The 15,977-nt window shown below is 33.2% G+C and overlaps 1 protein-coding gene and 1 pseudogene across 1 annotated transcript; one reads left to right on the forward strand and one right to left on the reverse strand.

Annotated features, from left to right (window-relative positions):
* The window catches only part of LOC118346095, a 36,537-nt pseudogene extending 25,548 nt beyond the window's left edge, over positions 1-10,989 (forward strand).
* Positions 10,990-11,363: 374 nt separating this feature from the next.
* On the reverse strand, positions 11,364-14,548 carry LOC108979786 (disease resistance protein RUN1-like). Its single transcript, XM_035687105.1, has 5 exons — positions 13,847-14,548; positions 13,471-13,764; positions 12,868-13,359; positions 12,571-12,699; positions 11,364-11,492 (listed from the first exon to the last, which is right to left on the reverse strand). Exons 1-5 carry the CDS (start codon positions 14,546-14,548, stop codon positions 11,364-11,366), a joined length of 1,746 nt encoding a protein of 581 aa, XP_035542998.1.
* Positions 14,549-15,977: the final 1,429 nt, after the last annotated feature.

The following is a 15,977-nucleotide window of genomic DNA, read 5'->3' on the forward strand; positions in this document are numbered from 1 at the left end:
CCTTCGAAGAACCAGAAAATTCAAGACCCACGGAAACAGATATGTCGACTAAGGATGAAACACCAGTCCGCGCAAGAGAGAGAGTCTGAGTGGTTCGGAAATGTGGTGAGGAAGGCTCTTCATGTGCGGAACCGAAAATAGCAATCGTGGGGCATGGGAAGCAGTTGCACGGGAAGGGAGAGAATCACGGAAGTGCAGACCGAAATGCAAAATGAAGGAACGCAGCGGAAGAAGAAGAAAAGCAGTGCATGACAGAAAGGGAATTAAATCCCTCCCCAAAACGACGCCGTCTGTCCATCACATGCTGCTCGTGGGCTGGGTTTCGTCCTGACTTCAAAGGGGCTGGGCCTAAAGCCCGGTTATCACAGCCCTACCTCTGACTCCGACTCCGATTAGCATAGCCTCTAATCTAACTTTGACTTCGTCTAAGCGGAGTCAGATCTAGGCTTTCTTATTGGGTTTTTTTTTTTTTTTTTTATTAATCCATTTGAAATTTTAATTTGACAATCTTGGGCTCTCACTAATCAGATTTAGGCTTCCAGATTTTAGTTTTTTTTAAAAATATTTTTTTTCAATTTCAATTTTATTAAAACATAACCAAAATTGAAAAAAAAAATCATTGTACAAATTAATGTTATTATATATTAGTATTACATGTTATTATAAATTTATATATTTGTGTTTATACATAATACATTAGTATTAAATGTTATTGTACAGTAGCTATTATATAATTAGTATTATATGTTATTATACATTTGTGTTTATACGTATACTTAGTAGTATAGTGTTTACATATACTTAACAATTATTAGTTAATGTAGTCTATTTGTATTATAGTATAAGCATATTATTTTATAATAATTTGTTCATACTAGTATATTAGTGAATTTAATTAATTATATAAGTTATAGTTATATAAAAAATATATATTTTTATAAAATATGTACAATATCGGAATTAGAGTCGGTACATCACTACCTCCAACTTTTTTGGTTAAAACGACTCTGGAGTTGGTGCAAAATTAGAAGCAGAATCGAATTTTTAAATTTTTACTCAATCCTAATGCCAAACATTAAATTGGTAAAGCTGTTGGTTGACTTGGCTACATTTTTTAGAAGAAGAAGAAGAAAGTCATTTGATATAGTGATTGCAAATTAGTAGCTACTAGATTTTTTTCCAATCATGACTAAAACCAATGAATTTGCATACTAAGGTTCTACGTAGCTTCGCCTCTTCTTGATTGACAATGATAGTCTTATTATTGATCTTTTATTATTTTTTTTATCATTTTATAGTATATTTGAACTTTTTATTTTTTTTATTTTTTAAGTATTTTTTTAACATCCTTAATCATTAAAAAAAATATATAATTATATTAAAAGTTACTTCCTTAATCATTAAATAAAAAAAATTAAAAAAATAAATAAAAGTAGTACTAGTACTTGTCAACCTGAGATGGAAAGTTCAAAGTAAATGCAGCATCAACTATCGATTATAGATCGAATGCATTGCTTACGAGCGTGTATGAAAGTAATTTCTAGGGTGGCTTCCACCCACTTTAGAACTTTTTAACTAAAACACAAATAATCATGAACACTGTTATACCTGTTGAGCAAACAAATGACTTAAAACCTTGTTTGAATAGTGAAATGACGAGATGATTTTAGATGAATTGAATAAAATATTATTTTTTAATATTATTATTTTTTTAAGATTTAAAAAAATTAAATTGTTTATGATATTTTATATAAGAGTTTAGATAAATTATAATAATGAGATGAGATGAATTGAGAATGTTTCTGTATCTAAACTGAGTCTTAAAGTTAACACAAAGTCATTTGAGTGTTTTTTCTTCTAAGTATTTTTTAAATTTTCTTAAATAATTATTATCATACATGTTAATCAATCTTACCAATACATTAATAGCTTTCAATACATGAGTGGTTAAAATAAAGAAACAAATTGAAAAGACGTAAAAACATTATTCTTATTATATATATATATATATATATATATAGAGAGAGAGAGAGAGAGAGAGAGAGAGAGAGAGAGAGAGAGAGAGAGAGAGAGAGAGAGCGATCGTCTTTCAAGGAGATCATAGCATAATCACGTCATTTCGTCTCATCTACACATTCTAATTGATAAAATGGAGCCAGCCATTACCAAATTTCCTGCTAATTTTTTCTGTTACTTCTGCCAGATTTGTCATACTATGTACGTGACCCTCCATATATATGTTTATTTAAGCCCTGTTTATGGTAACCCATCACAAGTCCTTATATGTTCATTCACTTGTCACGTGCTTAATGAGTTACCTGCTGTTTCGGAAATACCATCCTTTAAAAACTAAAATCATATTGCATTGGTCTTGATTTATTTATTCAGAATGATGTTTTGGTAATTGGAATTGAAATTGAAATTGGGTTTTTCACAAGTTAGTCCTTGGCCCGACCTGGAAAGCCTGAGCCCAAAAGAAGGGATCGGCTCAACCTTCACCAACTCCATAGGATATATAATAAAAAAAACCATAAAGCCTGAATCCATATAGAATCCATACGTTCTGCCATAGACAATATATATAGTTATTGTTTGGAGTTGCCAACAATCCATGTATAGATTGAACATGTCCGATATGTTGAAGAGCATTCTCTATAGATTATATAAAATTCATGTTTTTGTAAAATTTGAAGGAAATAACTCAATATAGCCCATCCAATGAATTATGTATTTTATAACTAATATCCAGTTTGCTACAAATTTTTGAATTTTTACTCAATCCTAATGCCAAACATTAAATTAATTTGGTAAAACTGTTGATTGACTTGGCTACATTTTCTAGAAGAAGTGAATGATATAACCTTATAAATATCATTCACTTCATTTCTCAACAAATGACTATCTCTGCAAGTTATGATATTCACCCTAGTCCCTAGACCAAACCAATCAGGACTCCCTAATAATGCCATTAATTCTTTTTCACCATCTACATCATCAAGGATGATAAAATCCTTTTTATTATATACGCAACATGCTCCTTATAATCACCTTGATTCCCTCGCGATGATCCCATATATGTATTTCTTCTTGCACGATCATTGAAAGAAGTTGTTTTTGTAATGAAGCTAGACTACAAGCTTTAGATTCTTCTCTAATACAAAAAATAATATTGCTTCCTTCAAACTGATAAGAAGCTCGATCATAAATTATTTCGGCTAGTGTTTTCTTACCAGCGCCACCCATCCCATGATCAATTCCTACAAAGCAAACATCGTTCGATTCCATAGCCAATAAATTCTTTATTTCCTCTACACGGGAGTTTATTGCAACAAGTTTCCAGTAATTATGACGTGAGAATCTAGATTTCAACTGAATAGATATAGAACCATGAAGCCATGCGCCACAGTTATATGAAACTGTGAAAAAATAAGAGAGAGAGGAAAATCTAACCACCATTACTAATAATTCTTTGAAGCCGGTTGATCATCTTTCAATGGTTGACTTTTCGAATGACTTGTAATATTTTGAAGAAAAAAAAAATTCTCCAGTTTACTCATTTGAGGATCTGAAGGAATAGAGAAATAAATATATAAAGTGAGCTGCTCAACATATATTTATTGTTGCTAAAGGTGTTGCCGGTCTGGTCCGGTCTGATTTTGAACAAAATTTATGACCGAATCGATATGCACCAGTTTTGTATTTTCTAAAACCGATGATACACTGGCTACCCCTCCTAAACTGGTACCTTCAGTTTTACCGTTTTCAATCTAGTCTGATTTTTTGGTGTAAATAATTTACAAATTTTTCATAAAAAATCTGTTTAAAAAAATCTGTTTTATTAAAAATCTGTTATAAAACAAAATGTTATACAAAAAAATCTAAAAAGAAATTTATTTATGATGTTAGTTGCTAATTTGTTACTAACTTAGAGTATGTCAATGTACTAATATTAGATCTTATATATTATGGAATATATATTATATATTAATACATTGATGCTAAATTATTATTAATACTATATATTATACTAATAGTGATATTAATACTATTTATAGTTATAGTGATATAAATACTATTTATAGTTATAATGATATTAATACTAACATATTAAGTTAACTATACAATTATATATATATTATGCTATAACTCTTATAATATATTAATATATAGTATTAGTATATATTAATATATACTCTTAATATATACTATATATTAGTATTAGTATATTTTAGTATTACTACTACATATAGTGTGTATATATATATATATATATTAATATGTATATATATATATATATAGTTTTCTTGGATATGCAATTCGAAGAGTGTATACAATGGATATAGGCCTCGGATAGTCATTAAAGACAAAATAGATAATTTTATTAATATTCTTAATAGGATAGATTTTTAGAAATTGTATACTGAAATAACAGTCTCTATTAACCAAGAATAGAGACAGTTACTTCATGATGCAGTCTATCATGAATTTTAAGACGAAATGGATAACCGTTAGAATTTTCTTAATAGTGTATACAAACAAGTATATATATATATATATCATAATGATATAGCGATACTAATACTATATGTTATACATTATGAAATATAAATTATATATTATATAATAATACATTGATACTAAATTATTACTAATACTATATACTATACTAATAGTGATATTAATACTATATAATAATACATGGTCATAGTGGTAATTATATAATATCTTATATATAATTATAATATATATTATATAATATAATTATAATTTATATTATTATATATATTCTATAATATAAAAAATATTAACTTAAATATATAATATAGTAAATCGGTATAGTCGTAAAAATCATAGATCTGGAACAAGTCGGTCGATTTTTGCATTTTAGAAACCGGCTCTCCCGAGTCGGGCTGGTCTGGTCCAGTTTTCCGATTAAAATTTACACCCCTAATTGTTGCCCATATTACTAGATCACTTGGTGTGTCTCCTCTTAATTAGCTTACAGTTAGATATAAATGTTGTGTGAACCATGATCCCAATATTATTTTTGCTTATAGATATAAAATGATTTATATGACTTTAGCCTATCTAGGAGTAGCAATGTCGCAAGGTTGGCCGCAAAAGGCTAATCTTGTTTATTTTCATCATTTCATTTCGAGCGAACAAGATCTCACCACTAAAAACGTAGTAAAATCATGTCATCCTAAAAAAATCTAGTTGCAAAAATTAATTCCGATTTGACGCGTGTTTTAGTCTTTTTTAGTGATATTAGGTCACCACTAAATACATTACCAAATATGTAATTACTTGCAGAGACATTATATCATCGCAAACGGATATTATTTAAAAACAAAAAATAAACAAAACGATGCATTTTGCAGGCTAAGCCCTTCCCCTTTCATTCTTTTTCCACTTATTTCTTCTCCCCCCACAACTTATAGCCTCTTCATGTGCAAGAAGATCACACACTTAGATCTTCTTGTGCAATCTTTCCAAAGACACGTCCAGTGTTACATAGAGTTAGTCTTTTAAATTATCCAAAAAACGAAAGTACAAAACTCTCCAATTACGGCTAAAAGTCAAAGGACCACTGTAACAGCCAGCTTGGAATTTCTATTGGCTTTAGAAATCTTGTTAAAGCCCCCTGAATTTTCACAAATCAACTAATCGCATAGGTTCTAGTCTATCAACATAGTCATTGTTATCACTCACTGTGGTGCCAGAAGTGAGATTTTAATTATTTGAGATAGTTGAAAGTGTCAGAATGGGTTAAGATCTGCGCCATTAGACTCAATTGATTATTTAGGATTTTATGATATAATAGTCAATTTTCATTTTCTCAGACAAAACGCCTGTTCAAAACTATGAAATTATTTTTTAGGATCACTTCAGGGTTGGATTTTGGTAAACGATTTTCACCGTAGATTAATATGAATATTTAGAAATTTTCAATGATAAGTTTATTATTCACTTTTTCAGAGCGAATAGTAGCCTCGATAAGCACACCAAGTGCAGTGTTTCAAAATCATAGTGTGAAATGTCCAAATTAGATTAGAGAAATTTTATTTAGACACTTGGCAAGATCTTAACCACATATAGTGAATAGTATTAGACACTTGACACCATGAGTAACGTTTGATGGATTTGAAGGAATCATGGTGGAAATCGAAATCCTAAGCGCTTTTATCCAAACCATAAAGTTGACCTCCAAAACCTAACTGAATCGGTTTCTAGCATTGAATTTAATCACTTGATTAAATTAATTCCAAATGCTATTAATCTTTCAAATTTATGTTAGAACATCATTATCCAACCTTGTTAACCTTGGATAATTGATTGGGCTAAGAGAAATTAGATTTGGGTTTGATAGCAACTCAAATCCTCTTAAAACTTGAAATTAAGGCCCATTCGGTTAAGGTTCATTAAAGCCCACGAATTTGGCCACATTAGCATTGCTTCTTGGCTAAGTTTTTTGCACTTCCACATGCCTAACCAGATTGTTCAAGATAACCTAGAAGACTCTTGAAGTAAAAAGCTAAAGAGCCACCTCACTCTTTCAGTTCTACACTCCACTTAGAGAAAAAATCTTGGGTTGATATTTGTATATTATATTGGAAAGGACAGACCAACATTCAAGCTTCATTTCAGACTTATCATCTTCCATAACTAGTATAAAAAGCCCTTCATCCCCCTTCCAATGAAAATCATCCCTTCTTTACACTTTGCTTTGATAGAACACAAAAGACACTCTCAGACAACTTTTCTGAACTCCTTTTGACGCCCCGATTATAAGTTTTTGTAAGTGTTTTCTCACCAAGTTTCCTCATTAAAGTTGTTCCTTTTTTACTCTATTTTACGTGGAGACCTTATTGGTTCCATTTGTTCTATCAAAAAATTTTTAAACCCCATAAATGTCATTCTGGGCGATAAACTGGAGAGTGTGTTATATTTTGAAATTTTTGATCAAGTTAATGAATAGATCTTGGTCCAAACTTTTTATGGAGTACTGGTAACATTTGTATATGACTATTGGTTGGGGATTTGTTACATGATTAAAGGTTTTGATGAAAAATTTTCTTAGATCTAGAAACTTGGAAACTGGAAGACGAAAAAACAGTTTTTGTTTTAAGAAAGTTTGGATCTTTTGTGATTTAAACCTAGTCCAATGACTTTGTTATTTTATTGGAGGATCCTAAGTCTCTTATATACATGTTAGAATATTAGTTTTAAGACATTTGATGTCATATTTAAATATATGAATTTTTATGCAAAGAGATATTTGTATAGACCAAGTGATGATGTTCTTGACTATATTCGTGTTTTGGTTGATTTTTAACCATGTGCTCTTGAGTTTAAAGTTTAGATATGTTTTATGACACATTTTTAAACCATATTATGTTTTGGTTTAAAGATCACATTTTTTTAAGTCATGGATCAATAGGTGGATCAAAACAAGTTAGAAACAAAGATCTGTTTTTGAACTTAGAAGAAAACCAAAAAGTTCAAGTATGATTTTAGTGATTTTGATGACTTTTAGAAATCACTAGTTTCAGTTTTTCGTGATCACACTTGAGTTTTATTTAGAAACAAGAAGACCGAGGTAAGTTAGCTTTTAACTTTCTAGCAATTTATTGTGTATGGATCATAAGTAAAGGAACTATAGTATATGTATGTATATGTGCCATGTAAAGTCATTACATATTTATCTGTTATATAGAATTTATTCTATCATGAATTATTCATCTGTTACATAAGATATTCTGTCACGTATTACTATACATTGCAAGTAGTATGGATGTGTACAATTTAAGAAAATTTTGTCTAGGAGATTGGAACTTAAGTAGATTAATGTGACCCTTCAATCTTTTCTGGAAACTTACTTAGTAAGTACTATTCATTTCAACGATAAAATTTATCAAGACAATGTCAGAAAGAAGGAGAATGTCATGTATGTCATGTTAAACTAAGTATGTCATCTATTACATATATGTCATGCATGTAATATGCATTGTTACAAGTATGTTATGTTAAGTATGTTATCTGTTATATGTTATGTAATGTTACAAAATATTGTCTGTTATATGTTATGCTATGTTATGAAATATTTCTACCTCAAGTAAGTCATGTCTTATGAGTTATGTTCAAGTCATGTTGTGTTACGTCAGGACTTCTGTCCTTTCATATTTCAGCCACATTTCATCTTGGATACAATTTGTGTATTTCGAGAATAGTCATGTCAAGTGATTCATGTCATGAATCACAACCCTAAGTGCTAGGATGAGATAATATCTTAGTGAAACTCATTTGTTCATGTTAGAGTATCTAAATAGGTATAAAATTCCATGAGTTGACGAAATAGAGTCAAAGGGTAGTGAGCAGGGCCTAACCAGCTGGTCACAGGAGCACACCAAGCACAAATGCCGATGGAGCCACATTTAAGTTCTCTTGGGGTCCATAGTGAGTATGATGCTCCGACCACGAGCAAAGTAGCCTATGACACTGTAATCACTATCTGGATATTGCGTGCCCAAGGCACTATGCTGCACAGGCAGCACTACGGCCAGACACACAAGTGCACCACCCCTATGTTGTGCGACACAAGAGACACAGCGAGGACCATCTGGGTTCATCGTTGCTGCGTCGCATGCGATGCGACGCTAACCCATGTTGTGCAGCCCACAATGTTACACCCACTGGAGTTGCGACGACAACTGTTTGGTGTTCCACTGCCATGGCCGCATCCAAGCGCAGCACCATGTGCAGGGAAAGGAGCAACACTTCCGTACACAAGGCTGCGGCAAGCTCCGCTACAAAGATGCATCGAGGGTGTTGTGCGCTGTGTAAGGCGCACCTGGCACAGAGCCATGCACCATGGTGGTGTAACAGACTACTCTGTTATGGGCAGATCCACGTGCAGGGCCGCACGCAAATGATTGTTATTTTGAACAATCATACTACAAACATCTGACCAACTTGATGTTCTTTTGAACAAATTTTATTATCTCTTGCCATGATTGTTATATTATCTCTGTCTCTATTGTCGGTTAATTCATTATGTTTTCAAGGCAATACCCGATGCTATGCTTGGAAAAATTGTTAGCATTAAAGTCGCTCTTCTGGTTGTTGACTGTAAATGTTGCTGTTAGGATTTAGTATTAGATTGGTTTCATTTGTTTTTGTATTTTTTTTACATGGTTGTTTTTGTATTTTAAATTGAGTTAAGCTTTACTGTAGCGCCAACAAAACTAGACCTTGCTTTGCTCTGATTCTAAGGTTGGGAATTCACAAATAGGATGGCAGGAATGGATATTGGGTCTTGAGGAGTTTATTGCCTATTTAATTTGTGATATAACATTTCAAATGTTTATAAAAAATGATCTCATTTATGTTGTTTTATTATTTCATCATGATCTATATATAATTAAAGGAAGTGACTGATCTCTCTCTCTCTCTCTCTCTCTCACCTAGACTTGTTGTTGTGATGCGTGTGGGGATTACAACATGAGCTTATGTCCTGACCCTATTTGCTGTAAGTTGTCTCCCATGGCACAGCACACATGTTTTGTTAATTATTAGGGTCGGAGAATATTTTTGCAAATTCTTTTTCTAAACATTTTTGCTAATTATTTGGATTGGAGAGTCTTATTCTTTTACGAGATTTAATATAATCTGTAAGTGATGTCAAAAAACTTACTCTACTTTGATGGCATGTGGAGTGGTGACTTAGTTATTGCTTAAGAGGTACTTCAGCAAGGTATGTCTGTGCTTAATTTCCTCCATTGATCTTCATGTTTTGAGACTTTGGTCGGTAGATAACTGGATTTTAAATAATGGTGGCAGGAAGTTCATGGCAGTGCTCAAATATCAGAGTCAAATATAGTTCAGACATGTAGAAGAGTCAGTCCTCCAACTTTTCCCATCTTTCCTTCCTTTTTTCTTTTGATAATCTATTTATTAATTGAAAGATGAGTGATAATTGTGGTCAAAGGCTGAGCACTGAGCACTTTCTCTAACTTCCATGACATTATGTTTCCTTCAACAGTCTTTGGAGAAGAGGCAGAGTTCAAATGTTTGGCAGTTTCTGGGAGCAATCAATGGGTAAATCCTATTTTTAAGATGGTTTTGCTTTACTTTCCATAGTAAGGGTAAAATCCTTGGAATTTAGTACATAGGGCATGAATGTCTAATTTGAGATGCTTCAATGGTTGAGTGCAACCCTAGAGTGCAATATCCTCACATATTGTTTTATGGAAGAGGACGGGACCGTGCATCCTCAAATATTAATATGCAAATTTTATGTATATTCTCACCCATCTAATATATCTTATATTCTTTATATATCATAACTGATTAGTGTGAGGATTTGCCATCCTCTAGAAAATATGCTATCGATTATGTGTGCATTGATTGTTTACTGCTTTATAGATGATTGTCTTACATGGTGTGGGTTACCTTGCCCTTGTGTTTTTATAATTCATGAAGTCTCACATTGAAAAAACGTGATTCACACACATGCTAATGCCTAGAGATTTGAAGTAACTCTATGTTGTGATGTCTAGTAGGAGACCTACATACCTGACATTACAGAGGGAGTGAGATAACTCTCCATTTCACTCAAGAGGCTCTCCACATGACTTCCAATCTAGATAGGCGATACAGTGCATTAGTTGAGGTTTGCAACAATTCTATCCCATCCTATTTTATGTTCATATATGGCTAGTGTGAGAATGAGCTTTATTTACTAGGGGCTATGGGGAATAAACGTACAGGTTCAGGCATGCGTCAATGGTAACAGAGGAGTAGCCTCATGCCATGTTGATACTATTGGAGTACTTCCTGATGGGATACGGCTTGTATAGACCATCTCAATCAAGTGTCAGCCCAAGAAGCCCCTTGAGTTCATCTTGCATTGCTCTGGAGCTTCTTTCACCTGAAAGTATGGGCCTGAAGTTGAAACCTATAAAAACAAGAATTTCTGTGCAAGTATGAAATTAGAAAGATGAAAAGGAGTGGAGGAAATAAATTTTTGTAATCTATTATATCATAGGGGTTTGCATTTTCTCTTGGGATTGATAAGTGAGAGGGTAACCATATTGTTGTATAGATAGAGGTCAAGAAAAGGAAAGATAATGTTGTATATTAAAATGTGTTTGTTTGAGGAAGAAAATAGTTGGAAAACAATAATTTTAAGTAAAACATAAATTATTAATTAATATATGGAGTGTATTTGTAAAATATTAAAAAATAATTTGTAAAATATTATTAAAATATATAATATTATATTATTATTTTGACTTTAAAATGGTTAGTCCAATATGAATTTACCTAGCCAAAAATTAATACCATAGTCAAAACTTGAAGTTCTAACCAAAATTTGGAATTGGCTCGTTGCCAAAGCTATAAGTGTTGATCAGTGCAGTATCCCCACTGAGAAAGATAACTATGCAACTATTTTCATTGGCAGTTGCTCTAAATACATCACAAGCCAGAATCTTTGAAAATATACAAGATTTAGATTAAAGTATGTTGGGAAGAGACACCAAATGCAACAAAGGCTAATTTGAAGTATCGTAGCGGAAGTAAACAAAAGAAATAATGACAATCACACAAAGACATCAAGATTTAAGTGGTTCAGCTTAGAATATAGCCTATGTCCATTGGCAGAGTGGATCTTCAAAGGAATTCACTAACAAAAATGAAGTAGAAGAGATGTATAACAAAACACTCATTAATCCCAAAACTTCAATACACCCAAATGAGCTCTCAAGCTCACAAATGGAACTCACAAGGAGGTCTCTATCAAGTTGGTGTCCTCTACCAGTTCTGGCCGCTCTAAATGAACCCAAAACGTAAAAATCCATCAAAAACATGTATTTATATCAAACAGTGCAAAACCCTAATTTCAAAACATTCGCTCGAGCGAAGTGTCAAGCAGAACTCAAGCAAACTCACGGGATGGCCTCCCAATCACGGGAACTGTTGAGCGGGTGTCAAGCGAACTCTCTGTCTAAATCATCACTCGAACGCGTCTCAAGTGAAAGTTATGTGTTCTTTCCGAAAGAACACAGAACGTTCCTTATCCTCTTTCTTTCTCATATGGGTAAAAATTTGTCGATGGAAATCTAAATTAGAAGATCTCGAACGGCCAAAAGGAGCAATGCTGTTAAAGAACTTTGAATTAGCATCATCTGGACATACTAAATGCACCCCGCATTCTTTCACTTCTACTTTTTTTCCAAGACTCTTGGATAAATACGTTTGAAATGAAATATGAATGACCCACCTCCGTATATCCATAAACCTCAAAACCCTCTGTATATTCATAAACCGCCGTCTATTCATAAACTGCAAAACCGTCGGTATATACACCCACAACCCAATTTGCTTACCAAAATATACGTCCAAGGGGAATAAAGCAATCGAACAATCGACCCTTCCAAATTCTACATTCGTCTCCAAATATAATGTAAGACTCACGTTCGAACTTTTCGTAATCGACCCCTTGAATAACGAAGAAATTGAAGTATGTCCTAATTGATAATTGGAAAAGAATTGATCAGAATCACAGACAATAAAGAAAGTAAACCCCGTCTCCAAATTCATAATAACATCCAAATCCATCTTTATAGAGGAACCATTACTTTTATACTGGACCCACTCCGGGATATGGAATCCCCACGACCATCCACTTATCATCTTCTGTAAAAATAATCACAAAAAGAGATGTTAATTGCAGCAAACATAAAGCAATTGCAAGGCGATGATTAATTTTTCTATTTGTGAAATGAAATCTATTTTATTAAAGCGTTTTTCTGGCATATTTTATTTGTTTCTATAGAAAAGAATGAGAGAGACAAACTGACTCACCAAATCGTCATCTAAAGCCGAAGCACATGCACCTGCCATGTCTAAAACATTTTCTCCTTTGCTGTCAAAATCAATCCACGTTGCTTCTACGTAATCATATATTCCTTCCTTCTGATATTCTACAAGTGATCCGATATCATAGAAGGGATCTGTTGATTTAAGTCGCATCAACTTGCATCCTTGAAGACGAAACCTACGGATGCTCTTGGGCATTAGATTGACAGATGGTATTTGTGTTATAGCAGTTTCCTCTGCTCTAAGATCGGTCAGGCATTCCAAACTACTCAGGTCTGGTAACTTCTCAAGGCTTGAACATTTGTCAAGTCCCAATGCTTTTAATTTTTTGAGACTTCCGATGGATGGGTGGAGCTCACACAAGCTTGTACAACCTGAAAGGTTTATTTTCTCAAGATTTGGGACTCCAGTCAAATCTGGTATTTCAATTAAGTTCTGAGAATAGCTCAGATCAAATTCCTTCAAATTGTCTAAAATCTGTTATAAACAAGTAGTTAATTGGATCAAAATATAAATATATTAACTTGTTTGGAAAATTAAAGGGGAATTATTAAGAAGAAGACGTATTTATACGAGTGAGAAACTTACCATCGACCCCTTCCATAGTTGTTTGATACGGCTGCCAGGCATCCTTAGTACAGTAAGATTTTTTGGATGGAAACTGCTCGGAAAGAATTTCGAATCATATCCACGCCACTCTAGAAATCGCAACTCATTGGTTGGCAAGTATTTTAAAGGATTTCCACGCCATTTTAAAGTTTGAAAATCATGGAATTTAAGATATCTCAATTTTCTCATCTTTGACAATGCTTTGGCGTTGAGTCTCTGATCTTTCGTTTCACGACAAAAACCCAGGACTATGCCTTTAGTTGCATCAGTTCCCTGGTAACCAAGAACAACAGGTTAGCAAGAATTAGGCTGAAAATATACCTTTTTATATTAATGTCTACACTAATCAACTTACAGTATCATTCTTCAGTACGTGATAGAGATCCTCCAGACGACGCAGTCTACTACGACGTCCAGGTTCTTCAGGGTATGCGCGGCGAACTATTTCCCTACCCAGTTCTTTTAGCAAATCATGCATAGACAACGATCCATATTTTGTTTTGCTTACGAGGGACTTCTCGACGAGAACATCAAGGTCGATGCGATAATGACCAAAACTTTCTAATAACATCTCTTCATGAAGTATGTTATCCAAAAATGCCATATCCAAAAATAACTCTTTTTGCAATTCCTGCAGCCCATCAAAACTTATTTGAAGTACATTCATAATTTCTGGATTAGGAATTGCTTTTAGTTTATCTCTCTCACTTTTCCATGCATCTATTGTTCTAGTATGCAAGAAACGACCCAAAACTATAAGAGCTAAAGGAAGGCCTTGAGTATAATTTACAAAGTCCATAGATAGATCCTTGTAATTCTCCGTTGGATGGGTTTGCTTGAAGGCAAACAAACTAAAGAGTTGCAAAGCTTTCTCTATTTCAAGCTGGTCAACCTTGTGGATATCATTCACTTCATGTGTACTCAACAGATGACTATCTCTGCATGTTATAATCACCCTACTCCCTGGACCAAACCATTTTCGATCACCTGCTAATGCCATTAGTTGTTTTTCACTGTCCACATCATCAAGGACGATAAAAACCTTTTTATTCCGCATCGTGCTACTTATCATCCTAATTCCATGGAGATGATTGCATACATGTATTTCCTCTTGCATGATCATATAAAGGAGATCTTTTTGTAAACAAGCTATTTCACGAGCAGTAGTAGAATTTTCTCTAATACAAGGAATAAAGCTGCTTCCTTCAAACTGACAAGAAACCCGATCATAAATTATTTCGGCCAGCGTTGTCTTACCAACGCCACCCATCCCATGAATTCCTACAAAGCAAACATCGTTCGATTCCATATCCAATAACTTCATCATTTCGTCTACATGGGAGTCTATTGCTACAAGTTTATCGTAATCATGACGTGAGAATCTAGAATTCAACTCATTAGATATACGTCCACAGACATTTTGTATAATTGTTGATTCGTACCTGTAAATTGATAGAACAATTAATATTGACTAGACCACACGATCAAAAAAACATTTAAATTCATATATTTTCCCTCTTGTAACACTCGAGTTGTCAGACCAGATCACAATGTAAACATTTTAAAAATTATAAATGTCATAATTTAAGTAAATAGATAGATGTTAATTAATGGCTTGCTATCTGTCATTGGAAGAAGAAAAGAAGAAATGTTACCTGTCATGTATGTGCTCTCCTTTAATGTTGCCAACTTTTCTGAAAGCATTTCTCCACATATCAATTTCTTTGATGTCTACTTTGGGATCTTTTTCATGAGCGGCAAAAGCTTCTGCAAAAGTCCCTCTTTGATTTCTTATGTCTGAAGGATCCACATGATAGAAAATAGGAATAATTGTGATCAGCTTCGTCTTTTCCTCCCATTCAACGATGTGGGCAAGTTCCATGAGGCACCATTTGGAAGAAGCATAATTTGCTGAAAGAATGACGATGGCGTATTGTGAATCTTGAATTGCTTTCGGAAGCGCTTCAGAAATGTATTCTCCTTGCTTGAGTGTTTCGTCATCCCTAAAGATGAAAATGCCTTTCCGTTTTAAAGCATCATGTAGATGACCCGTAAAACCTTTGCGAGTGTCTTTGCCATAGAAACTAAGGAAAACTTCATATTTCCATCCAGGCGAAGATGAATGATCTCTTTTTATTTCAGAAGTAGATGAAGAGAGTGTTTGAGTGGCCATGAATGCAATGCGAGAGATTCAGAAGCTTAATTGTGGAAGGGAAGATTGGTAATTTGCGGGCTTAGACAATGTGAAGAACATTGAGAGGTAATCTGTATGTATATATAGTAGAAGCTAGCCATGGAGTACTAGTTGTACTGGTCGACCTGAGATGGAAATTAGTTCTAGGTAGACAGCATAAACTTTCGGTTTTTTTGTATGTTTGGTTATTAAACTAAATTCAACTCATCATTATAATTTTTTTAAATTTTAATACAAAATATAATAAATAATTAAATTTTTTTAAATTTTAAAATAATAATAACATTAAAAA

Source organism: Juglans regia, unplaced genomic scaffold, assembly GCF_001411555.2.
Source record: "Juglans regia cultivar Chandler unplaced genomic scaffold, Walnut 2.0 Scaffold_674, whole genome shotgun sequence".
NCBI lineage: Eukaryota > Viridiplantae > Streptophyta > Magnoliopsida > Fagales > Juglandaceae > Juglans > Juglans regia.